The sequence below is a fragment of the Barbus barbus genome (assembly GCF_936440315.1).
Source record: "Barbus barbus genome assembly, chromosome: 25".
NCBI classification, from domain to species: domain Eukaryota; kingdom Metazoa; phylum Chordata; class Actinopteri; order Cypriniformes; family Cyprinidae; genus Barbus; species Barbus barbus.
The window spans coordinates 23,948,165-23,975,120 of record NC_136753.1 but is presented as its reverse complement, the minus strand read 5'-3'; the positions used below and the strand labels follow the sequence as shown (position 1 = coordinate 23,975,120).

The following is a 26,956-nucleotide window of genomic DNA, read 5'->3' as shown; positions in this document are numbered from 1 at the left end:
TTACCCTGTAGCCCCCCAGATGTCCATTGAGTTTGTCCTTGTGAACATGGCCCCATCTGACCTTCACCATGGTGTTGTTCATCACATCTACGGCTACATCCTCTGGAGCAGCCGAGGGGACTATGGACGAATCACATGCAAATGAAATATTACAAATGGCTCTATATAGCTGCTTTCAAATTACATTAGAGTAAGCTATATCCACGAAATAAGGACCAGAAAATGTGGTGTAATTTTGTGGGTAATCATGGGAAAAACTGAGGCGGGGGTAATAGTTTTTTATGTGGACTATCATATTGTTTTTATGCTTTGTAACTACATTCCATTATCAAACACTTGGCAAATTGCCTACACAACAGTGATTTACCATACACGATCTAAGTAATCTATATAAACAACATATCACATTCACAATCTCACAGACACCATATATGACACTTGCTAATGGGAAGAGATTTGATTATAATGGAATAAAATCTAGTAAACACCAGTGTTGGAGAAGCAACATTGAAAATCTACCTTGCCAAGCTAAGCTTCATAATATAAATTAAACATAATTATATTAAGCTGTTCTTTTAGAAAAGTTGCTAGGTGTACTGAAGGAAGCAATATCATTTTTCAGTACACTCTAGAGTAATATTTATGTTTTGTTTAAAAAATGTGCATGTTATGATTAATACATTTTACCTTTTTATATCATACCAATAGACTGAATTTCTGTAGACAGATGTTTTTTTTGTTTTGTTTTTTGTGGACAATCCCTTTAAAAGTATTAAAGGAATTGTGGTGACACTTTATTTTAAGGACAAGTTCTCACTATAAACCAGTTGCTTATTATCATATGTTTATTAGTACTTATAAAGCACATAATAATGCTTTGTTCTGCATGACCATATTTTAGATCCCTTAAAACTCTTAAATAATAATGAATGTGTGTTCCCTATTCTAAAGTGTAACTAGAATTGTAAACAGAACAATTAAGGAATCAGAAAAGATTCCTTAATTAAAAAAAGCCATACAGGGATTCAGACAGGTGACTCATTTTTTGAATGTGCTCCTTTACCGTACATTAACTGTCCAAATGAACTGATTCACTAGAATGAATCATACTTTCATTCCACCAGCTTGCTCAGCTTTAAAGCTGCATGTGCAATTTATTATTCATGCGCTAGTTTTATAAAAAGTTACTCCCCAACACCGGCAAACATGTGCTAAGATAAGAGAGAAATAAAAAAGAGGCAGATACTGAGAGAGAAAAGGAGACTAAACTAATCGTACTGCCCAGAGACGTAGTGACCTGAGATAACATCGGGAGGGCAACTCCAAAAGAAAACTGAAGGCAAGAGAATAATTATAGCCACAAATGTAAATAGCTCATAGCCATGATAACATTTCATTTGTTAGTCTACAAAGACTCTGAGTGAGGAAATCGTTCCCCCTTGTGCAATTTAATATCCTCAATAAGGCAAAACAAATCGGCATATCAGTGCAACTGTTTGGATACTGTGTAAAAGGCAAGATGGTATTTCATCAGCGTTTTCTGCCCTCTAGGTTTGTTGATATTCTTATCACACATGTACTGCACATTCGCTGGGGGGGGGGGGGGGGGGGGGGGGGGGTCTGTTTACAGGCAATGCTTATTTGCAATGTAACAAGACCCTTACAGACAAAGAAAAGGTTAGAAAAAAATAAAATGTGTCTTTCAAAATCTTCACTTGCTTTGTATGCTCTCAAAGGTAAACATGCACACTGCGTTGACAGTGAATGAAATGTCAGTGGTATTGGCTTATTTGAATGCATGCTCATCTCCACAGCTCAGACACAATAGAGGTTCTTCCTACTTACAATCCTCTCCTGAGTACGCTGTTATTATTTTGGGGTCCGGACCCCAACCCGCGTGGTTCTTGGCCTGAATTTTGATCTCGTAAAGGACGAACGTTGGGGTGTTTTGAACCAGAAATGAGTGCCTCTTCACCATGTGCTCCGTCCAGTCCTCTCCATTGCCTTGTCTTCTGTAGCTTACTTTGTACTCCAGACCAGGCCCATTGTGTTCAATAGGTGACAGTGGCTGTCAAAGGAGAACAAAAGAGCTCAGCAAGTTGACAGGAAACAGTAAATCAAAGGAAATAGCATTTAGTTCTCAAACAAAAGGTGTTTTTATTGTCTCAGAGGACATGCTAACAGACCTTTTGTTGCTGACCGTATGATTACCCAGGTGAAAAACAAGTGCACTTCCATAATGTACTTAAAGTGCTCTATTTTCACACACTCATTTTTTACTTAATATTCTGAAAATGATTCTTTAGTACTTCTTAAGATAAACTTAAAATCATGTAAGTGTACTCAACTGTGCTATTTTGAGACACCATGAATATGAACTAAAATGCGCTTTTCACACACTATCTCTGTATTTAAAAACTGTACTTAGTTACCACATTTAGCACACTTGAACCCATCTTTCATACACTAGTGCACTCAAGTGTACTACAAGTGGTAAATAAATAATTTTTTTAAACACAAAGATAGTATGTTAAAAGTGCATTTTAGTTCATATTCATGGTGTCTCAAAAATAGCACAGTTGAGTACACTTAGGTGATCTTAAGTTTATCTCCACCCCAAAATGACAATTTTATCAATATTCACTTACCCCCATGTCGTTCCAAACCCGTAAAAGCTTTGTTCGTCCTCTGAACACAATTTAAGATATTTTGGATGAAAACCGGGAGGCTTGTGACTGTACCATTGACTGCATAGTAAATTACACTGTCAAGGTCCATAAAAGTATAAAAAAGATAGTCAAAATAGTCCATCTGCCATCAGTAGTTCAATCTGAATTTTCTGAAGCAACGAGAATACTTTTTGTATGCAAAGAAAATAAAAAATAACGACATTTATTCAACAATTCGTCTCCTCTCTGGCTCTCTGTGTCGGCGTAGCGCCATTTTGAAAAGCATCTGATGGACGCAAAGTGCGTACGCTATTCTCTTTCTTTGCGTACAAGAAGTATTCTCGTCGCTTCATAAAATTCAGATTGAACCACTGATGGAAGATGGACTATTCTGACGATACTTTTCTGGACATTGACAGTGTAATTTACTATGCAGTCAATGGGACAGTCAGAAGCCTCCCGGCTTTCATCCAGAATATCTTAAATTGTGTTCCGAGGACGAACTAAGCTTTTATGAATGACATGGGGGGTAAGTGATTAATGTCAAAATTTTCATTTTGGGGTGGAGTATCCCTTTAAGAAGTACTAAAGTATCAGTTTTAGTATATTAAGTACAAAATTAGTGTGTGAAAATAGAGAACTTTAAGTACATTATGGAAGTGTACTTGTTTTTCATCTGGGTAATATTACTCACAAAAAATGGCAAACACTGGCAGAAATCGACACTTACAATTAGACTATCTGGCTTTACACAGTTTCCAGGAGTAAGGGTGCATGTTAAGTTTATGTAATGAGCACTTCTGAGGAAGATTAGACGGTTTTGTTCAAGATAGATAGTATGGAACTGTATATTTATGTTTTGTTAAATATGTCCAGAGATGTAAAATACTTGAGTAATTTTACTTGATTACTTTACTTAAGTATTATTTTGGGGGATTTTTACTTTATTCAAGTACAATTTAAACTGACTACTTGTACTTTTACTTGCTTACATTTCTGAAGAGAAAACACTTTTTACTCCTTACAATTTTATTTGAACTTAAAGTACATTACATTTGTATTTTATCTATGCACATTAAATATGGTAAACGGAAGCTCAAAAGTGCATGCTTGACGTGAGAACCAATGATCATTGTTTTCATGCATCAAGCACACACACAGTTCTACTTCAGTTATGACTTTCATCAGGTAAATATCAAAAGTATTTTCTGGGTTCAAAATCTGAGGAGGCATGCCAAGTGTTCCCCCACAAAAGTTTATTCATTATTCTTTCAGTTTTGATAGAGCCATTAGCTGTGTAATATATTGGCTGAATGCACAATATTGTGAGCAAATGATGAAAATTTTAATATAATTTACCTTTTTGTGGGAATTTTATTTTTTATTAAATGTTACAAATCTCCAAAAAAAGTGTTTAAATGAACATTGTATGTTTAGTTAATTGTAATTCATGTTGTGATGTTCTTACCAGGTAGTGGATACGTTGTTTTTATAATGTCATTATGTGACACATTGAGTAGGAATTTGGACTCTCAATTAATATTTTTTTAATCTTAACAATAACATGATTTGCTCATTAATTCCTTTAATTAGTCACTAATAATTATGTAGCAATATTTTCTGAGAAAAAGCCCAAATAAAAATGACCCAAATAAACAATTAAAAGATGAATTATCCTTAGACAGTGACGTAGACAACACACAAAAAAGTGGCCTTTCAAAACGTTAATGTTGTATGTTTTAATCCTATGACTCTCCTCATTAATTCATTCTGTCTGGAATATGTTTCTAACCTCTGCATCACATTGTTATTAAAAGTGATAGTTCACTTCTTGATAGTTCTATGGCAACATTCACACTGTCAGTTTTTGGGATTGACAACTGCATTTTCTTTACAGGCGTGAGTCTTGAAATGTCCCGTTCACACAGCAGCTTACAGTTGTGTTAAGAACACAGAACTGATGGGAGCGGCTCCGGTGGAAAATTGACCAGATCTAAAAATGTCAGATGACACACAGCTCATTTCTCCGTCACTGTAAGTTACCGAAAACACACGAAAACACGAAACACACGGTAGACAGGTTTTTGTGTGGCAGAGCGTGCTGTATGACCTGACAACTACAGGCGCATCTCAAAAAATTTTAATATGGTGAAAAGGTTAACTTATTTCAAAAAGTGAAACTTTCATATATTTTAGATTCATTACATGTAAAGTAAAACACTTCAAAAGTTGTTTTGTTTTAATTTTGATGATTAGAGCTTACAGCTAATGAAAAAAATCAGTCAAAAATCAGTATCTCAAAATATTAGAATATTTACAGTTGAGTTTAAATTAATGACCATCCATACAGTATAAATTCTGGGTATCTCTTGTTCTTTGAAACCACAATAATGCGGAACACTAAGGATAATAATGGGGAATCCATCCAAGGATTTGTTTGCGAAAAAATATTTAGCGCTTTAAAATATTTACGATATAGCTGATGGAAATGCCAATTATCGATTAAATTTCTCGTGTCGACAAAATCTTTTTCCGTTTAACTTTAGCGCATAAATTCCATATCGATACTTCAAATGTAGCAAAAATTAGTTTGGAAACACTTTGTTGAGAAAAGGGGCAAATATATGTGGTGTCACATGACAGAATTAGCCTATAGGCAGCATCCGTGTTCATGGTGTTGCTCACATTAAAAGCACCGTTTCCCTGTAGTTCAAAAGCGCATTAAATCATATTCATATTATTAAATTGTATCTAAAATTATTTTATACATGGTAAGAAAAAGACGAGTTACCTCTCAAACATACTTATCTTAATTTGGTGTTAGTAGGCTAGCCTACGTTTACATTATTATTATTATTTTTTTTACAGTGCACTGTTCAGTTTAAATAGCCTGTAGTCCGTGCCTTTCAGCTTGACCACCATAACCCCGTGATATTATGCCAAGCATATTTTGTTTTACATATTGGAACGTGAAGTACAAAAGTTTAAATTAATTCATTTTGGCTTGCTTTGTTCTGAGTTCTTTCTACCGTTAAATTTAAATGATTTGTTGTGGAGTGAGGGGAAATAAAATATTTGTATTCATGTTTCTTCAATATTTTTGACTGACTGTATTTTATTATGACATGAACAGGCTGCATTGTGGGGGCTATGCTTAACTGCGCTCAAGGCGCCGGCAGGATCGCTTGTGTTTTTTGTTTTTTTTCCCCCTTGTAAAAGTGGAAACAACTTGCACTCCTTCATTTGTGGTCATATAAGAGTAAGACATTATTCAAAACATTTATTTTATTTGTGTACATTCACAATAAAAAACAAAACGCACTTTTGTGAAATAAAGGAAAACTGCCACTTTCTCAAGAGTGCATCACAAAAATGAACCGAAATTCTGCATATAGGCTGTTAATTGTTGCAGATTTTTTCTTTTGTTTTGTTAATTAATTAATTAATTATTTAGAAAAATATATTTTGCATATGGGCCTGTTTCTTTTATGTTTAGCTTATGTTGTTCTCCGTTCACAGAAGCGCTGCAGGTGCGTGAATCCTCACCTTCATGTTGTTTATGCTGCGTTTTGCGTGTATAAAATTAATACCTGGAAAACAAATTTAGGCATTTGTAATGGGTCAAGCCACCTATCAATTTAAATGTAATTTAACAATCTTGTCGTTTAACGGTTAATATGGCTTAACGACTGTCGGTTAGGAGAAATAAAATAACCGGAATGAACATTCATATTTCCTATAAACGTTAATCAGAAAACTGAATACAACTGCAACTGTTTATGATCACTGCTTGATTATCAACAATGGCCTATCTATCTAGTATATAACAAAGTGCAAAAAAAAAAAAAAAACACTCGTGACACTTAATAAAAATAATTTTATTACAATTTAATATAGGCTTTTTTTTTTTTCAAACGGATGAAGAACAGCTAGCCTAGCCTATAATTTACTCAATAGGATAAATTATGTATGGAAACAGCTCAAGGGCAACATTTTTTTTAGATACACCAAAACTTATGCAACAATTAGTTTTTTTAGGGATGACGTCATAACGCACACCATTTTATCGGTAAAAGGCCAGTTGGATGGAAACAGGCTGTAGACAGCAAATTTCGCAAAGTTTTTTTTTTACGCATATCTCTTTGTCGATAACAAAACAGCGCAAAATATGGATGGAAACTTGATTACTGCTGACTTGGCAATGGTCCAGAAGAAAATCATTGACACCCTCCACAAACAGGGTAAGTCACAGAGGGCCATTACTGAAAGTTGTGGCTGTTTACAGAGTGCTGTATCAAAGCATATTAAATGCAAAGTTGACTGGAAGGAAGAATTTGGGTAGGAAAAGGTGCACAAGCAACAGGGATGACCGCAAGCTTGAGAATACTGTCAAGCAAAGCCGATTCAAACACTTGGGAGAGCTTCACATGGAGTGAACTGAAGAATCTAAAAAATATGAAAGTTTCACTTTTTGAAATAAGTTACAAGAAAAAATGAACTTTTTCACCATATTCTAATTTTCTGAGATGCACTTGTAGTTGTCCAGTCATGTTCCGTTTACACAGTGTGAGTGTTCCAAGAATGCGGTTGTGAGTCCTGAAAATTTACGGGTGTGAGTTCGGTTACAGAATGCGGTTGTCACACCCGTAAATAACCGAACTGTGTGTGAACGTAACCATGTTAAGGACTCAAATACAGGACTGACAACCGTATTCTGCTGCTGTGTGAACGTGGCCTTAGAAGTCTCTCGTTTGATCAAAAACAACTCTATAAACAACAGTAATTAAAATAACTCTTCCACTTTAATTCATTTTAAAATGTAATTTATTCCAGCAATGGCCAAGTTGAATTTCAGCAGCCATTTTGCTCAAGAAGCATTTCCTACCTTAACGTTTGCTTTTTATTCCCCAAACTTTTGATTACTCAGTTTTCTTTTTTTTTTTTCTTTTTATAATTAATTGATTTTATAGTTCATTTTTGTCTATGTAGGTCTATTATTGTGCAGAATGTTCAGTGATGATATATTTTCATGATGTCAAACATTTTAACAATTGACTTTTATTAGCAAAGCTCTAACAGCTATGCTTTTACAATCATCTTGCAGCAAAAGACCGAACAAAATGCAATTATGCATTAACATCCACCATTAACAATGAAATTCCTCGTAATTCTAGAAAGTAGGTGTATTAGCATGAAAAGATGGCCGAGTAATAGCTTAGAAACTGTAAAAGAGTTTCACCCTAAAGTGAAAATCTAAATTGATGTATCCCCTTTCTTTTACTTTTTGATCAAAGACTCACTCTGGGCTCCTTTTGATGGGAACCTGTGTCCAGAGAGATCCATTTCAGCAGGGCTTTGTAACTTTCCCAACAGCACGGCAATAGAGATTGCTGTGTTTTGCTATGCAAAAACTCCTATCTTGGGTAATGCGCTTATCGATAATTGGAACCTAACAACTGGCACTGTTAGTTTTCTCTTCCCCTCTGAGAACTAAATTAAATTCCGTATTTGAGAGTACTTCTTTATCTGTGCAGCCCTTCCAGTGCTTTGAATGTTACATATTCCCGAAGACTATTGGAATTGAACGTTTAGCATCGTACCTCCCAGTTGATATCCATTTCATGTGGCAAATGACCTTCGATCTTGATATTTTCTGGGTTCTTGTCAGGTGCTTTGGAAAGAGCAGAAATATGAATTTTGTTGGAGGAGAAATTGTTAGTGGAAGAAAGAAAAATGGCCTGTGAAATATGCACTTGACTGGACTGGAGCTTAAACGACAGGGAAAATCAATTATCTCACAATGTTTGAATGTTTTAAAGTTCAGTAGGTGATGAAGTTGGCCTTACTGCTATCTGTAAAGGCGATGTGGTTAGGAGAAACAGTAGGAGAGCTCATAGATACCTGATGCTGGAGTTTTGTATCTTTCAGTGGCCTGGCTTGGCCGACCTCTTCCCAACTCATTGATGGCATAGACTCTAAATCGGTAGTCCACGTGTCCGTGAAGCTTCAACAGAGCGTAGTGATGGTTTCCCGGGACTGTCATCATCTCCCTCCAGCTGCCTGGCTCATGTTGGCTTTCCTCAAACTCTATAACAAACTCTGCACAAAGTTTGAAATTAGAACTGGAGTCAACACATGCACAACATTTTAATTAACTGGATTTTGTCAGGAAATATTGTTTAAATTGACTGACTCAAACTGACTCCATTAGGTAACACAAATGAAATTTGTTGTTGAAGGGTAAATAAGATAGAAAACATACCAGTAACAATAACAAAACAGTAACAACTGTGCATTTCCAAGCTTTTATAGTGCGTGAGAAAAATTAATCTGTCCATAAACTGCATCCCAGTGTAGCTGTGTGATATTAATTTTGTATAATACTTTGTAACGCCCCAAATTTAAATATAATTTTAATTACATTTTACACCACCATTTAAAAAGTTTGGGGTCAGTAAGACTTCTTTTTTTTAAAGAAATTAATACTTTTAGCAAAAATGCATTAATTTACAAAGTGAAAGTAACACATTTATAATGTCATAAAAGATTTAAATTTAAAATAAAATATTTTCTTTTGAACTTTCTGTTCATCAAAGAATCCTGGGGAAAAAAATGAAAATAAAAGCACCACAAATATTTTTATTATCAAAATGATAAAATATTATTCTTGAGCATCAAATCAACATATTAGAATGATTTCTAATAGATCAATGGAGTAATGGTTGATGAAAACTTAGCTTTGCTATCACAGGAATAAATTACATTTTAAAATATATTAAAATAGAAAAGAGTTATTTTAAATTGTAATAGTATTTCACTCTAGTATTGTTTTTACAGTGATAACAAATGCATCCTTGGTGAGCATAAGAGACTTCATAAACATAAAAAAAATACCAACCCAAACTTTTGAACAGTAGTGTAATTTGCATATGTCAAGTCTTTTATATAACATAAACACTGACCAAACTAACTGAACACTTTTCTAGATGACAATTCGACGAGTAACACCAAGAGATTAGGTCCTAGTGTATCCAAATTTAGTAATGCAGTATACGGACAATATGACTATTAAGACTATGTTACCAGTAATAGAGCTATTATGGTCATCTCCTGGAATCCACTGCAGTTTCACACTTCTGCCATTGTGTTCGGAAAGGATCACATCCTCTGGTGGATCAGGAACATCTAAGGAAACAACAAATTTTATTTAGGGCTGTCAATCGATCAAGCATCTCGAGTTCAATCAGATTCATTACATGATATTGTTGCTTTTTTTTTGTTTTTGTTGCCATTTTGGAGATATTTTGGAGACAGCGGGAGAAAAGAAGGAAATTATAGGGAGAAGAGGAAGTTTGGGTCTGGGAAATGACTCCAGCTGGTTTCAAACATGTCAGAGCTCATGCACTACCTGCCATGCCATGTCTCCAGCTAGTTCATTTGTACAAATACTACATGGTGCTGTCTCATTAAGGGTATAATTCCTGCCGTGCTGCAGCAGGTATCCGAATCCCGCCTGTGTCGTGTGCTGAACCCATTTCAGCTCTCAAAACTTCTGTCCATCTTTACTTTCCTAAACCGTGAAGACCAAAAGCACATAACTTACCCACAACTGAAAGCTGTGCAACTGCCATGTCCTGATCAACTGGTGTTCTGGCCACACAAACATAAAAGCCCTGGTCTCCAAAGCTCACATTAATGATTTCAAGCACTCCATCGTCCAGGATATATCTACAGACACCAGCAAAGATACTGATTAGAAAGCTCTGATATTCGCTACTGTAAAGGAATGACATCCTGCTGTATCTTACCGTGCGTTCTCGCTGCCATTGATGGCCATGCCATCTTTTTCCCATAGTATCTGAAAGTCATCACCAATGGAGGGATCGAACTCTGCCTGGCATGAAAACTGGATAGTGGTTCCGGCTAAAACCCGTAAATCGCGTGGAGGATCGACTATTCTGGTGGGCTCTGACAAGGAAAACAAAACTCATTTTGGATTATATGGATTAACTTAATTTGATTGATTTTCTGAATTTAGTAAACCCCTTGAACTTGACTGATTTACAAGAGTATCTGTTTCTCTTACCTTTGACTTCAAGTGTTGCGGCAATGGCAACTTTTCCCTCAGTGTTTTGAGCAAAACAGGAATACTCCCCCATGTCTTCTTTCATCACATTGTGGATCTCCAGCGAACCATTCTTATTAACAGAAAACCTTTCTCCTTCCACTGCACTGGCACTGTCAGCTTTACTCCTGTGCAACCATAAACCAACTGGGTCATTTTCAGAAAACAGCACCAACTGTGTGCATATTAGTGTTCCCATCTTTCTAAAATTTCAGAGAGAAAAAAAAAAAAAAAAACTCACTGCACCTAAAAGCCTGTAAACCACAATAATCCGAATAGACAAAAAATTGTGGAAAAGGCCTGAAAAAAAAAACAAAAAAAAAACAGTGCCTAATTAGCACTAAAGAAGGTGACCAAAACATTGTTAATCATTTGCATTGGCTTTTAGTGTTGTCTTTTTTTCATTTTCAGTGTTTGCAGGTCATTTTTGCAACTTTGTACTAAACATAAATCACAGGACACAAAACATACATTATTTAATAGATTTCATTCTCTTTAGTGTGTAAGGAACAGAACTTTTAAAATAAAACATTTTATTTTTAGAAATACTGCTTTTTGCTGTTCAAAAATGTAAGGTCCATAAGATTTTAAATAAATTAATTAATACTTTTTTCTTATCTCAACAAGGACACTTTAAATCACTCAAAAGTAACAATATTTATAATGTAACAAAATATTTCTTTTCAAATAAATGCTGTTTTTTGGACTAGAAAAAAAATGGTTTCTACTAAATCAGATTTGCTGCACTTTCAGCTTTGCCTTTACAAGAATATATTACATTCAAATAGAAAAAAATATTTTAATTGTAAAACTATATTTAAAAAATCAAATAAATCTAGCCTTGATGAGCATAAGAGCTTTTTTACAAACATTAAAAAATATTGCCAACCCCAAACTTTTAAAAAATAGTGTACATTTTATGAATTCAATAAAATGCTCTGTTTGCTTTCTCTTGTGTGCCACCACAGTCAACACTTCTGATGTTACTGCTTTAACTTAACTGTCGCATACTTACAGATCCACATGAGTAGTTTACCTCATTATCACAGTGCTGAACACAGCCTGAGGACCCACCCTTGAGTAAACTACTTCACTAGCGCGAAACCACATGCAAGACACTCTACCACTGCAGCACTAACACCTCTAGGGCTGTGCTGCCCTCTGCTGGCCTGTGCAAATACTCTACTCACCATGTGATACTGGATTCTGGTGAGCTGAAGACCTTACAGTGCATGACCACACCTTTCCCCTCCACTGCCATATATTGCAGATTGTTCTCTGTTAAGATCAGGGGCTGGATGTCTGGGGAGAGAGTTATCAGCATTGCTCCATTAAACACGACAAAACACGATTGGATTAGTCTCTTTATCTCTTTTTTTGCGATGCACGTTGCTATCAGTTTAGTAAAAAAAAAAAGTCCTTGTCCTTGGAAAAACAGCTTCCTGCTCTATCAGGCGCGGTAAGCAGGTTTGTAGGGTTACGTAGAGGGAGTTGAGATATGTTTTTCTGCTGCTTCTTTATTTGATTACATTTTTCCTTTTCATGTTTTTTTTTAAAAGTGAGGATCCTTAGCAGCTTATTTTATCTCCCAGATGAAAGCAACACATGCTTTGGTTCTAGCAACTGAATATGAATGGAGGAAGGCGAAATTGTTCGCACATAAAAGCGTCTGGCTGCCTCAGGGAGAGTGTGTCTGGAGATCAGAACTGACAGAAGAGCGCCACCCTGAAGCCTGTGTGCTATCATGAGAACCTTTACGCTCTCTGAACAAACCCAAGGGCCGTCCACTGTCTATATCACACCGCAGCTTATGGCTCTGTCCACACTAACAAAAAAACAGATGCTTGTTCACAGCCAGGCAGCCATGCTTGTTTTTGTGTGATTTTTGAATGAAACCATGAATAACCCATAAGTAGGCAAGGAATAATGCAACGGGTCTCTCATGGATGGAGGCCGAGCTTAAAAATATTTAGCTATACTCTGAACAGCATTTAAGCATGGAACAAGACATCTCTACAAGCAAATGATAACACTGCCCTGCATCATACGTACTTTGGGATGCTGATTCCAAAAATCATGCCTGTTTTGTTCTAGCATGTTACACTTACATATACACGTCTTTTTTTGCATATCAGCAGAAATTTATTTTCAACATGCAGATCTGTGTATTAATGAATGCAATCACAATTTTAGCAATCATCTCAAACCAGGAAGACACCATATTTCATTTGAATGCAAATAGTTACAGCCGTGTACAGTTTACTTACTCATAATCATGATGTTGGCATTGGCTAGGATGGTGCCGTGTCTGTTTGTGGCCTCACACTGGTAAACAGCGCTGTTTTCGGGCTTTGTGTTGTGGATGGAAATGGTGCCATCTTTTAAGACTTTCCTATTGGATGATGGGACCTCTGAAAATGTGGGTTAAATGATTAGTTAAAGTACATTATGGCAGGATATCTTTATAAAAACTATCACTGTAAAATTATCATCATAAGTAAATTGATTATTTAAATGCGATGACATCCATTTACATAAACAAAACAAAAAAGTGGTGACAATTATAGTTTTAATGAACAAACATTGGTACATTATATAGTACAATGCTTGCCGGGCCATTTAAAAAGCCATTTTTGAAGCTAGTTGGCACAATAATTTGAAATCAATATAATCTGAATTTTATATTGTTAATGGAAGGTTCAGTAATTTGAAACATTAGGAATGTTTACCGTTCAGAGGTTGGCTGTTGACCCTCCATGCAACACTAGGTAGAGGACTTCCTTTCACAACACACTTAATAACCACATCGGCTCCAATCGTCACCAGTTGACTTTGAGGTTCAATCTCAAACTCAGGAGGCTCTGTTCATGCAGAAGAATCACATGACATAATTCTGATTAGTCAATTGTGGCATTCAGTGGTTGGATATTTCCTAATAGTCACCATAGTTTGAACACAGTTGTTAAAGGTCGAGATGTTGTTGTTGTTGGAAATCATGTGGCCTGACCTTTCTAGTTGCTTGAAAATATAGATACATCTATCCCTCACAGTCTCATTTTTTCTGTGTTAAATTCAATATGGCATTTACTCTAACTCAGGTCTATATTGAAAAAGTACAGACACTATATGTGATGAAAATACAGAAACACTAAATATAAGGTTATCAGCTGTGAACAGTAATCTGTTATATGCATGCATAAATGTTCTCTTAATAACCTGAAAATGATCATTTATCATCCCCACAATTATCACTGTGTCCTTGTATTATGTTAGGACTCTAATTCTAGTTGTCCTATTCATGCATACTTTGTATTTGACCAGAAGATGGCGCTCTTTTACCACAAACAGTGTATTTAATACAGACATGATATCGAAACCATTTATAAAGCAACACTGTGATCAATAATATGACTCACCCTCTACTGTAACATGAAAATAATGCACAACCTCTCCATGGGGATTTTTGGCTCTGCACATATATTTCCCTTCATCCTCCTCATTCACCATCTCTACAGTAAGCAGCTTCCCATGACTCTCCACCACAGCTCTTTCTGGAAGCTTGTGGGAGCCTATTTTAACCCACTCCACCTTTGGTGTGGGGCTGAAAGACAGACACATTCAAAACATTTTAAAGTCTAGTAATAAATGTTTTGTGTTTGGTGATCAAATAGAGATGACCTATTCAATAATTTTTTTATTGTTAAATTCATATTTTTAATGAATTCATCTAAATCAGGGGTGTCAAACTCAGTTCCTGGAGGGCCGCACCCCTGATCTAAATACTTTTAATACATTTTTTTTTTTTTTTTAAATCATTTTAAATATTCCCACTAGATTTCAAATGCATTTCAAGTAGTATAATTGATGAATGCCAAGCTCTTAATTATATTAACAAATTTACTAAATTAATAAAATGAATTAGACAATGACACTTACAAGCCCTCTGCGATACACTCCAACTGAAGATCTTCGCCTTTCACCAGATATGTATGTGACTCCTTTCCTGTGGACGTCAGTAAACTGGGCTTCCTCTCCAAGAGAGAGTTTGCTTTATAACAGTTAAAAGATTACATATATAAATATGCATGAAAAATAATATATATATAATATAATAGAGTTATCATGCTCAGTTGTGTCAAGTTGTCTCAGTTGTGTTGATTTAAATGCTTTAATTACTGCAAGACTAGCATCACCAAAACACTGTTTTGCATTAATAAATAACTCATGAAAAGTGTTTTAACATAGAAAAAAAACAAGTATAGAGAATGAGTCATGGATGAACCTATGAATTATTCCCATTGATTACAGAAAACCTTTGAGATTTTCAAATCTAGGCTAAAGAGTAGGCATGATGTGACATGGAATGAGATAATTAATCAAAACTAATTCAAAACAACGAAGCTGATCTACACCCATGTAGCATCCCTAATGAATGTCACTCACCGTAACCTCTGCCGCTAGCAGAGTCTGAGTCCTTCATTAACTTGTCTTGGATGAAGAAATGGAGACAAATAAAATATGTGTGGCAAATGCAAAAACAGATAAAACAATAGATAATATGGACATGAAATACACAAACAAGTTTTCACAGGAAGTATAATGACAGTACGGGAAGCATCAATATCTTCCAAGCTGATTTGCTGAAGTCCAGCAAGCGCTTGGAGATTGACTATATGAGAAACTGCAGGGATGTATCAGATGCACATGACCGACATGTTTGAAATTGATGCTAGTCATGTAAAGACATGATCATGTTATGCAATCAAACTCTTAAAAAGGAGTATTTTAACGTACTACTTTTGACCACGACAGACATGGCGGTTTTCTGGACGATGGTTCGTATGCGTGGGAAGGCAGCAAAGCAGCAGTAATCTCTGCGACTGTCCGTCTCGATGGCGTTTGAGAAGTACAGGTTCCCGTTCAGACCCACTGATACTCTCTCGTCCTGCCCGATGTGCTGTAGACCTGTGATGTTTCACAGAAATTCAGAAAAAAAAATGAATGAAGCTCAATACACTTTTAGCTTATTAACAAGGACATTAGAGTAATAATATGATTACTTTAATGAGCATTAATAGATGTAGACAATTTAAGGAATAGTTCACCTACAAATTTAAATTTGTACACCCTTGGGCCATCCAAAATGTAGATGAATTTGGGTCTTCATCAGAATAGAATTAGATAAATTTATCATTACATCACTTGTTAAGAAATGGATCGGTGCCATCAGAATGAAAGTCCACCAGCTCATAGAAACATCGACAAGGCTCCAGTCCACCAGTTAACATCTTGTGAAGCCACAAACAATGGTTGAGAAATGATTAATGTGGATTATTGTAATGTTTTTATCAGCTCTTTGGACTTTCATTCTGACGGCAGCCATTCACTGCAGAGGATCCATTGGTGAACAAGTGATGTAATGCTTAATTTCTCAAAATCTGTTCCAATGAATAAACAAACTCATTTACATCTTGGATGGCCTGAGGGTGAGAACATTTTTGAAAAGCTTTGGGTGAACTATTCCTTCAAGTAAGTAATATAAAGTGTAACATTATTAAAGTTTCTTTAGTGTCACATGGCCAGGTTTTCCACTGTTACACACATTTGTCTTTTCAAAGGTAATAAATTATTTAAAGATTACATCATTAAAATAAATATTTTATTTTGAATTTCAATGTGTATGTTTTTATAAACAATAAATAAAATAAAAATTATTCAGAAACAATTGTTAACAATTTTAACTGTGCAATATTGATCAGATGATCGCTGAATACACTGTGGGCAGACTGTGGGTGTGATTTAGACTATTTTAACCCAGATAACCTAACTTGAACTTACTCATTGTCATCCAGTAGATTTGCAGCGGAGGGATTCCTTTAGGTGGGTTGCACTCTAGAATGACTGACTGACCTTCCATAACCTCAATCGGATCGATGATCTCTTTAGGGAACTTTGGAACATCTGCAGAAATAAACAAGCAAAAATAATCGATATCTACCATTATGTACCATTTTATAAATTAAATCACCATTAGGTGGCAGTACAACACAGACTTTGTCTCTTAAGGCATTCCTGGAAAGATTATTCATTCCAATTTCTCAAATTTAGTCCAAAAATCTGCCAATATCGCTTCACTCTGCTGCTGAAACTGTACGTGTCAAATGAGTGATTGAAAACCGGTCTTGTTTGGTAACTGATGACTCTTTGCTCTGGTTACATCTGGGGAGATTTATGTGGTGTATTTCAGAACACAATGAGAAATGTGACGTCGAAAAAATGATGGAGAGAGAGGAGAAAACTCATTTTTCATCAGACCTCTCCTCACGGTCCATACACACTGTGACGAAAGGGAAAGAAAAGCTCCAGGGTTTGTAGCGGGCAAGTAAAATGGATATCCCACTAAGGCGCAGAGCGGTTGTTTTATTGGACACTGCTCTCTAAATCATTCCGAAAGAGTCGTTACGGAGCATACAGCACAAAGTTATACATTACTTACTCGGAACAATGAATTCAATCTCTTCCGACATGGCCGTTCCTAACTTGTTGGTTGCAAAGCAGCGATAGCTGCCCTGGAATTCTGTGAGATTCCCATTATTGGGAATGATGAATGTTCCGGAATCTTCTAATGTTATCAATCTGGGGTCCTGATAAGGATCAAAGTTTTGACCATTTTTTGTCCACCTGAATCTGAAAAAAGAATAAAACAGAGATAATCAGTAATTAAATGACATTATACCACTCATCGTGCGTCATTTGAAATATGATGAAAACAACACAAGATGCAAAGAGGATTTCCACGCTGAGGTTTTCAAATTTAAAATGACATCAAATACTCAGACAAGGCTTTGAAACGTGCTTTGAAATGCCAGTGGGGTGTTTCTGATGTTTTTTTTTTCTTCCATATATTATGAGCTGCTATGATCTAGCTACCCTGATGAATTTCCATGCTGCTTTGGTGCTGATCTAGCACAGCTGCACTGTTCACCCACAAAAATAGCTGGTGATGCTGATCAACCAGCATGGAAGCACTATGAAGATGCTCTTGAGGTCGATCCTGAAGGTCGTTCCCTCCATCTCTGGTCTAGTATTCGATGCAAAACTGGCACAAGCAAGTAATTAGTAAAGCAAGACAAATGATAAGACAACTTCAAGCTGAAGATGCATTTATTACGATTACATACCATATGATTACATATGATTATCTCATGACTGAATCTGATACAATTTGATCAGTTTGGAACAAATTAATACAATTGTTATAATAAGATTGAGGCTGGAAAAACAGAAGTTTGTTAAAGAAATTCAAAATTGAAAGAAATTTAAATACAAATTATGTTCTTTTGAACTTTCTATTCATCAGAGTCCTTAAAAAATCTTGAAATAAACCATGGTTTCTACCAAAATATTACTTTTTTTTTCAAGTGCTTACACACAAAACCTTTACTTGTCACGCAATTTCTGAAAACTGACACTCAAACTCCAGAACCACACACCAAATCTATTTTCAACACTGATAATAATAAAATTCTTCTTGAACATCAGATCATGTGATATTGAAGATTGGAGTACGACTGCTGTAAATTCAGCTTTACCATCACATAATACAATTTTAGAATATATTAAAGTAGAAAACAAATAGTGCAAATTGCAGTATAATTTTACAATTTACTGTATTTTTTAAATCAAATTAACGTAGCCTTGGAGAGACTTTCAAATGCACTAAACTTTTGAATAGTAGTGCATTTGTGAGTGTGTGTGTGTGTGCGTGTGCGTGTGTGTGTATGTGTGTTGCTTACTCTGGTCCAGGATTTCCTGTGGCCTCACACTTCATAGGAAAGCTCTCTTCGAAAGGGAAGGCGATCAGAGAAGCAGGTGAGTGCTCTATAATTGTGGGCAGCTGCTCCACTAGATAAAGAAACAGCCAGAGAGGAAGCGCTCAGTAGACTGAAGAGGAAAAATTGTGCATGCAACCTGCATGCAGCAAATGGTGATGTGAAATTGCTTTAGCTCAATCGTAATGATTTTCCACAATCAGGTCAACTGTTTTGACCAATGAATACAAGACAACAGGTAAACAAAATGTTTGTTGGAGAACATAATTAGATATTGAATCATTGATTGTGTTGTTGGCCAAAGAGTGAGTTGTTATCAGGCAATGGCAAATGATCCGGTCAAATAATGTCAATGAAAGTTTGTTTGTGGTTTAGAACAGGAAGAAACTAATGGCTAATACAGTTTGAGTGAAAAATTGGATATGCATTATCAAAATCATGATGGAGTGATGGTATGAGTTACAATTTGAACAAATGTAAAGTGTTTTGCTGGCTCGGATGTAGGTTATCCACTATGCACACACACACACACACACCACTTTAAAATCATCTAAATGCTTTGATTTGAAGGAACACTCAGGTTAACATGTCTACTCTATTACCACGACAACAAAAGAGCATTTAATTTGTTTCTGTCTATGAAAAATAACTCATTTGAATTAGACTGTGTTTACAAAAAGTACACTTTTAAAAAAAATAGGATTTTATGATTAAAAAAAATACATTCCAGGATGTACCATAGTAGTACCATGGTATCCAAATACCATCAAGGAACATGGATACGATAATTATGAAGTACTATGGTATCCCCAATCTGATACCATAGTATCAAGGTAGGAGCTAGTTCGTTGTAAATGTCCCCAGCAATAGAGCAAATCTCTGCATTTATGCATGATTTTCAAAAGAAATCTGATGGTTGGTGGATGATAATGGCCTCTATGGATGAAGTTACTAGTTCTATGGATGGCTTGGCATTAAACTTACTGTTCATGCGTGCTAAAACTAACAAATCCACCGCAGCAGGAAGAACACAGAGAAACAAATGTGCAGGGATTTGTTAGAACCATATAGATATGACTTCATTTGAACTGCTAAAAAATTATTTATTGTAATCAAACAATTAAATTCAGGTCCATGATTGACTAAATAAAAGTAGAGCAGAAAAAAAGAGCAGTGCTATGTTCCCATAAGATATCTTTCAGGCCCTAAAGATATATGGTGAATAATTTAACAGTAATAAAATACACTTGTATCTGGTTTCCATGGAAACGGTGAAATACATAGCCCGAGCAATAAATTATTACCTGCTCTCAGCTTGAGTGAACCTGCATACAAACATCCAGTTTCAAAACAGAACAGTGAGCTCAATTTGGAAGCCTGCTTTCCACACAGAGTAAAAAATAAAACAAACAATTATGTAATAGACGTAAAATAATAATAATATCAGATTGTGATAGAAAAAATTGTAATTACAAGATAAACTTATGAGAAATAAAGCTGCAATTATGAGATATATTGTGAGATATAGAGTCACGACTGATATGAAAATGAAGTTAAAGTTATATTTGGAATAACAATTGAGTTATGAATTTGGGATTGTGCAATATGAACTAGCAATTCTGAGATATAAAGTCACATTTGTGGGATATGAAGTCGCAATTGTGATATACATTCATTATTATGAGATAACCACATTTGTCAGAATATGAAGCTGCAGCCGTGAGATACGAAAATATTGAAGAATCAAAAGTGTGATAAAATTGCAATTAATATAAGAAGTCATAATTTTCGTAATTGTGAGATATGATTTTACAGTTTTGAGACCGAAAGTCTCAATTGTGAAATATGAAGTCACATTTGTGAGATAAGTTTGAATTGTGAGAAAAAAATAAATAAAGTGCAATTGTGTAATATAAAGTTGCAATTAAAAAAAATAAATAAATAATAATAAATAAAGTTGCTTTTTATTTTTTAATCTGAGGATGGAAAAGGCTTCCATAGATCATTTTTCTCCGGAGGGCAAGAAAAACAGGCCAAATTGTGCAAATGGCAAACAACTAAACTGAAACAGTGCTAAAAATCTGATCAAATATATAAACCAGTAAGAACTACAGAGATAGAAAAATACTACAGAAATAAAACATAGAACAGAAAGTAATTTATTCAACTTACCTTCAAGTGGAATATCCAAGGCATTACTCTGATACCTGCAGCTCATATTAAGGCAAGCGCCCAAAAGGAGGAGGATTTTCCAGAGCAACAGCATGACTGGCCAAAGCCTCGGAGGAGAGCGGAGGATGACAAGGAACGCTGCAGTTTGCCAGGAGTCAGTGCATCTCACTCCAACACAGTCTGGGGTCTATCTACCTGCACAAAACACAACACAGATCTTACTGGCACCCAGACGTCAGCTGCAAACAAGAAATCATTGCCACACACATGCACACCCACGTGAGTATAAACAATACACAGACTTCCGAGTAACCATATGCTTACGGTTGGCCCACAACATCACATATAAAAACAACCCTGTCACCTGCACAGACACAAAGACTTGCATATTCTGCATGTCTCCTGCTGAGTAACTTGCGTCAATGTCTATCCCAACTTGTATTTACTTGAAATGCATCTGTGAGAGGAATCTCCATATTAAAGCTCTCTATCACCGAGTCCCTGGAGACATGAGAATTGTATTTCTGCAAATTGTTTGTCGGTGTATGCGAGGCAGGCACATTTCTTCCCTCCGTTTCTCCTTCGTAACGCTGAATACAAAAAATGAAACCTTAAAAAAATAAAATAAATGGAGCCCCCCTGCAGTTATGGTAATGCGCAGCAGCTGTTGCAGAAATTATTATGAATTATGAATTCATGGCACTATAACAGTGACAGATTTTGATTAGCTGGATGCAGTAGAGAGAGCAGAACAGCACGGATGTTAAATCACAAAGCTTGCAGATGTGCTTAAATATGCAGTAAGAAATGTGCCGCTTTGTTATATCAAAGTGGATGAACTTTGAGTTAAATGTCATGTTTGCTGCCATTAAAGTCATCTTGAGCAGTCTCTCGTGATGTCATGTGTGGTAAGGGATCAGTAGTTGCTTTAACCTTTTGGAATCTAGACATCTGGCTGGAGACAAATAGAGTTCACGCCCATTTTCCCATCAGATTCATAAGAGCGCTGGCAATAAAATGCTGCAGTTGATCGGAGTAACTTTAATGGAGGTCACCTTACATGGTGTACTGGGAATCAGCCTTGTACTTCGAAAACTACAATACGACATCTGGTGCATGTTGGTCTGTAGATTTTTTCTATAGTGAGTTTGGTAGAAAAATCTATGGGATTTTGTGAAAAAAAAAAATTTATATATATATATATATATATATATATATATATATATATATATATAATTTTTTTTTTCATATAAATATACATATATGTTAAACAGAGCAAAGAGCACCTATTGGTTGTCACATTATTTACTGAACTCACAGCACAGGGAATGTGTGATGAATGATGAATAACCAATAGTGTATAGGGCATACCAATAGTGGATTATGCACAATATAAGACAGTGTCATTTGCATGAAAGGCAAAAACACAGGGCAAGGTGTGATGAATAACAAAAAATGGGCATACCAGTTGCTGATTATGTGGGAAAATATAAACAAAAATTACAATAATATGATTAATAGGCATAGTAGTATCAGATTATGTACAAAAAAGTAAACAAAAATGAAAAATTTGATTAATCACTATTTTATTTTATTGACAGTTAAAATAAAGAAAATACAATGTGATTTGTATGCAAGACAAACATGCAGACAAGGCATGTGTGGTAAATGAGAAATAATGGGCATACCAGTTGCTGATGCCAGTGCCAAAAATGTAAAGAAAAAACATTGAAAATAAAAAATATTCTATTGACAAATAAAATACAGTACTGTACACAAATACAGTGTCAACTTAATTGAAATGAAATATCTTCAATATATTATATACTTATTTCATATTTTAAAATATTTTGTCATATTCAACATTGAACTACTGTGTGTAATGCACTGTGCCCAATTATTGTGATATAGTATATACATTACTGTACCCGTTAGTTTGAGGCCCCTAAGAACCAAACCTCGATCCATCACCATTGTGCACCTAAGGCACTTAGTCCTGGGGGAGTTTGCTTCAGGGGATTGTCCCTGTACTGGAAGTCACTTTAAATATAATTGTCTGTTAATGACTACTTTCAAAGACTTTATCGCAATGGCTCAATAGCTGTTCTCATGTAGGTTGGAGCCCCGGGCTCATTAAGTCACTTCCTTTTTTACTTTAATTAGTAAAACACACAATAAAATAGATCCGTGCTTAACTCTGACAACAAAAGAGTATCAGGGAGGAAGGCAGATAGAGAAAAGGAGGGAAAAAAGGAGGCTCAAAACTCACAAAATACTTTATCAGCCATTCCCACCCCTTCAGGAGCTACATTTTCACAGAAAACCATTGATGACTCTTTGATACCATGTGAGGTCATTTATTCATGCATCTAATTAAAGTCCAAAGAAGGATTTGGTTGATGCAGGACTGTTATGTTCTCTTTATTTCAGCGTTCAGGGCCAGTCATGAGAGATAACCATTCTTCGCTGCCCCTCCATCTTAACCTCTCCCTACCAACTTTTCCTGCCAGACTTCTGAAGCCCATCCTCCCCTTAATCTTCTCCTCTGCTTAACAAATCCGATAGGAAACACAGAGGTCAAACATCAGTAAGCGGAGAAGTAATTGAATAATTGACCACTGTGTGAATGAGTCGATTCGCTTCATTCCTCAGTGGGGGCTCTTGTTTTCTGATGGGCTTGAACTCTGCTCCACATGCCTGCATTTCTTCATAATGGTATTAACTCTGCCGGGGAGAGCTGATTTAGTACTGGTTATGGTGACCTCTGAGATGACCTCTGTGATGTCACTAGAAAGGATGGGTTTCTGCACCCCTTGACTGTCATACTGAAAGGCTTGTGGCTACGGTCTGTCGGACTTGGATGCATTTCTTCGAGCCAAAGACAATGCCTGAGGCTCTACTGCTTGCCCCGAGACTGCTCAATCTCCCACAGATGGTGTCTAGCTTTGGAGGCCAGATTAAAATCAAAAGGTAAAGCGCTAAGCTAATTGGATTGTGATTTACTGGCCTGTGCGATGTGTTACTGGTGGCATATGTTTATCATCCTGATCCGGTACAATACACCCAGAATTTTCACTACTGCACTAGTCACAATGAAACCTGAAGTGCTACACTCATTTACATGAACCATCTGATGAAAACAATTCACTACAATGACTTTATGTCACAAAATATGAGAGTCCTTTATAATTAATCAATTCACCAGAATGAATCAGACATTCAATTGCAACGTGTGAGAAAGAGTTGTTTTGTACCAACTGTGACAACCACTTTCCATGTCAACGTACAAAAGAAAAAAGTCACTTAGTATGATTCAATCACAAAAATGAACAAGAAAGAGTTGTTTAGAACTCATTCACTAGAATTACTTTCCATAGTAACATGTTTGAGAGAACATTTCATGAATCAGACTTTCCATCACAACATTGAAGTAATTTAGTATAAACTGATTCACTAAAATGCATTGGTCTTTCCATACAGTAGCGATATATGTGAGAGAGTAATTTAGTATGAACTAATTCAGCAAAATAAACCAGTCTTTCCATAGTAAAATATGTGAGGAACTTTAGTATGAACCTATTCACTAGAATACACTTTCCATTGCAACATACAGTATATGAGAGAGAATAATTTAGTATGAATCGATTGACAAGAATGAATCAGATTTTCCTATATGTGAAAGAAAGAGTCATTTAGTACAAACATTTGTAAAAGTGCAACATGTGTAAGAGTTATGTCGTAGAAACCGATCACTTGAATGAATCAGACTACACCACCTCTCACCAAAAAAGTAGCTAAGTTTCGAAAAGTAATACTTTCTTATTTTAAAAACAACTGAAGTCACACTATTGAAAAATACATTATAAGGTTAGTAGCTTTGCTACTTCGCTTGGTTCCTAACATTGTAAATCACAAATTATACTGAGCCTCTTGTCATTAAATGTCTTCATAGGAATATTCAAACCAGACTGCCTGAAGGCCTATGAAAGACCATTTCAGTTATAAATAAATCATAAATCTTGCACTTACAAATAGATCAGCATGAATCAGATCAACTCTATCCACTCGTAAGTGGATTTGTGAGGAAATGTCAGTAAGACAACATTGCAACCAAAGAGAGCTACTCTAAATGTTTCAGTCTGCAACATTTAAACAAACAAAACAAAGCACATCCCCATACAGCCTACCTAAGAAATACTCTGTAAACAACAAAGTGGGACTTTCTTAACAACTACAGCCTACTCTTAATCCCCACATCTCAGTCTAATGATACTGGCAAGGCGTAAAAGCTGCCCAGCGTGGGAAGGCCAGTGTGAACTCTGACCTGGCATTGCCTGGGCAAAGCGGTCTAGAGTAAGAGCCAGAGGAGGAGGAGAAGGTAGAATCCGGGCCGAGAGAAATCAAGAGCAAGCTTTTCTCCCCAATTGACTGATGGCATCCTGCCCCTCGTGCACTCGCCTCGCCCACTGTGAAGACTCATTTAGCATGGAGGATAAGCGTAAATCTGGACAGTGAAAAAATAGGAAGCAAACTGGCAGTGGAAGGGAAGCAGGTGGCTGTTCAACTCTATGAGGAAAAACAATCACATCTATTCCTCACACAACAGGATCCGTGACTGCCAAAGCATCGCCATTTATCTGATCATTACTACCCGTATTTTAATAAACAACCAGAAGAAATGCATCTGATGCTTACATGTAGAGAGACACAATTCATATGCTGGTTATGAACTAATATCAGTGTTTTTAGGGGCCAAGCACCGAAGGTGCGAAGGCACCTATTGTATCCATTAGCGTTCTTTTTTTTTTATTCCGCTGTGGAAGTCTATGGCAGCCCATAGAACCGATTGCGGGAAAGTTGTAAAATTTGGCACACTGATAGAAGACGGTCTCAATACGAACCACAGCAAATTTGGAGTCTCTAACTCAAACTCTCTAGGGCCACCACTTGTCCAAACTTTCACTCATGTTTATGCTACTAACTTTTGAACTGTAAGCCACAAAATAAAAATTAATTTTTCAAAAATCGTAAGGTTTAGTTTTTTCGCTATTTTCAATTGTTCGTAAAACCTACTTTTTTGAACTCGTCCTAGACGGTTCATCCGATTTACACCAAAATTGGCTCAGATCATCTTCAGACAATGCTGGCAAAAAGTTATGGAATTCAAGATGATTCGCTTAGCAGTTTTCGAATAATGAGCGAACAAATTCTACGAAAAGCATGCAAAAATGGATGCGAGGCGATAGCTCCACAACAGTTTGGAGTATTGAGACCAAACTTGTTGTGTATTATAACAAGCATGACCTGAGGCTACCTGCAGTGTTTAAGCGCAGTGCCACCTAGTGGTCAGGAGATACAAAAAAATGGCTATTTTTGCTTATAACTTCTCAGTGGTTTGATACACGATACTGGTCTCTTTAGATTTGGTGCATCATGCCGAGTCGAACCATATCCAACTTTCCCATGTCAGCCATTTTGGACGTCAGCCCATTTTGAATTTTGTATTAAAATGCTATAATTTATGAACGCATTGACGTATAGTTAAGAAACTCGGTATGGTTAATCAGCACGATGCCCTGACGGAAACTGAGACGTTTCGAAACAGCGCCACCTAATTGTAAAATCAAATATTCACATGCTTATAACTTTGGGTGTGGTCAACTTAATTTCACGGGAGTCACCTTTTTAGACTCCTGAATCCTTGCTGAGTCCAGATTTGCCAGATTTTGCCTTATGGTTTGTCCAACTTTGCATTTTAGCGCTTAAAAAACATTTGCCAATATCTTACAAATTGTTACTCCAATCGACACGAAACCACCGTAGGAAATTCGGAAACATATCATCCCGATTGAACTCTAATGCCCAGTTGCCAAAATTTTGAACAAACAAAGTCAACAGTCAGTCATTTTTCATCTACTCATATACAAATAGGTCTATATATTTTCTAGATATTCTAGATATTTTCGAGATATTTGAATGCATTGGTGTACCATTACGAAACTTTATATGTACCATTGAGACCATGACCTGAAAGTACTCAAAACGTTTTGAGACAGTGCCACCTTGTGGTCAAAAGTTATAATGAAATTTCAAATAAATGCTAATAGCTTTCTGTGAATTTTGCCTATTATAATGAGATTGGCATTAATAGATTCCTC

General features: G+C 36.0%; 1 protein-coding gene across 6 annotated transcripts in view; it reads right to left on the bottom strand.

The window, feature by feature from the left end:
- Positions 1-26,956, bottom strand: part of LOC306844655 (neural cell adhesion molecule L1-like protein) — a gene marked incomplete at its 5' end in the record, with an annotated part of 86,795 nt that overhangs the window by 15,044 nt on the left and 44,795 nt on the right. For 5 of the 6 annotated variants that reach the window (XM_079376947.1, XM_079376945.1, XM_079376946.1 and 2 more), the window contains 19 exons: positions 5-120; positions 1,846-2,068; positions 8,270-8,340; positions 8,571-8,768; positions 9,753-9,854; positions 10,273-10,397; positions 10,478-10,637; positions 10,756-10,922; positions 11,985-12,096; positions 13,062-13,205; positions 13,524-13,655; positions 14,211-14,395; positions 14,731-14,842; positions 15,238-15,282; positions 15,589-15,759; positions 16,633-16,755; positions 17,291-17,481; positions 18,591-18,699; positions 20,799-20,993. In XM_079376947.1, coding sequence (XP_079233073.1) covers positions 5-120; positions 1,846-2,068; positions 8,270-8,340; positions 8,571-8,768; positions 9,753-9,854; positions 10,273-10,397; positions 10,478-10,637; positions 10,756-10,922; positions 11,985-12,096; positions 13,062-13,205; positions 13,524-13,655; positions 14,211-14,395; positions 14,731-14,842; positions 15,238-15,282; positions 15,589-15,759; positions 16,633-16,755; positions 17,291-17,481; positions 18,591-18,699; positions 20,799-20,892 — 2,580 coding nt within the window. Of the gene's footprint in view, positions 1-4; positions 121-1,845; positions 2,069-8,269; positions 8,341-8,570; positions 8,769-9,752; positions 9,855-10,272; positions 10,398-10,477; positions 10,638-10,755; positions 10,923-11,984; positions 12,097-13,061; positions 13,206-13,523; positions 13,656-14,210; positions 14,396-14,730; positions 14,843-15,237; positions 15,283-15,588; positions 15,760-16,632; positions 16,756-17,290; positions 17,482-18,590; positions 18,700-19,610; positions 19,629-20,798; positions 20,994-26,956 lie in introns of those variants that run through there. The other variant, XM_079376950.1, reaches the window with a different exon arrangement.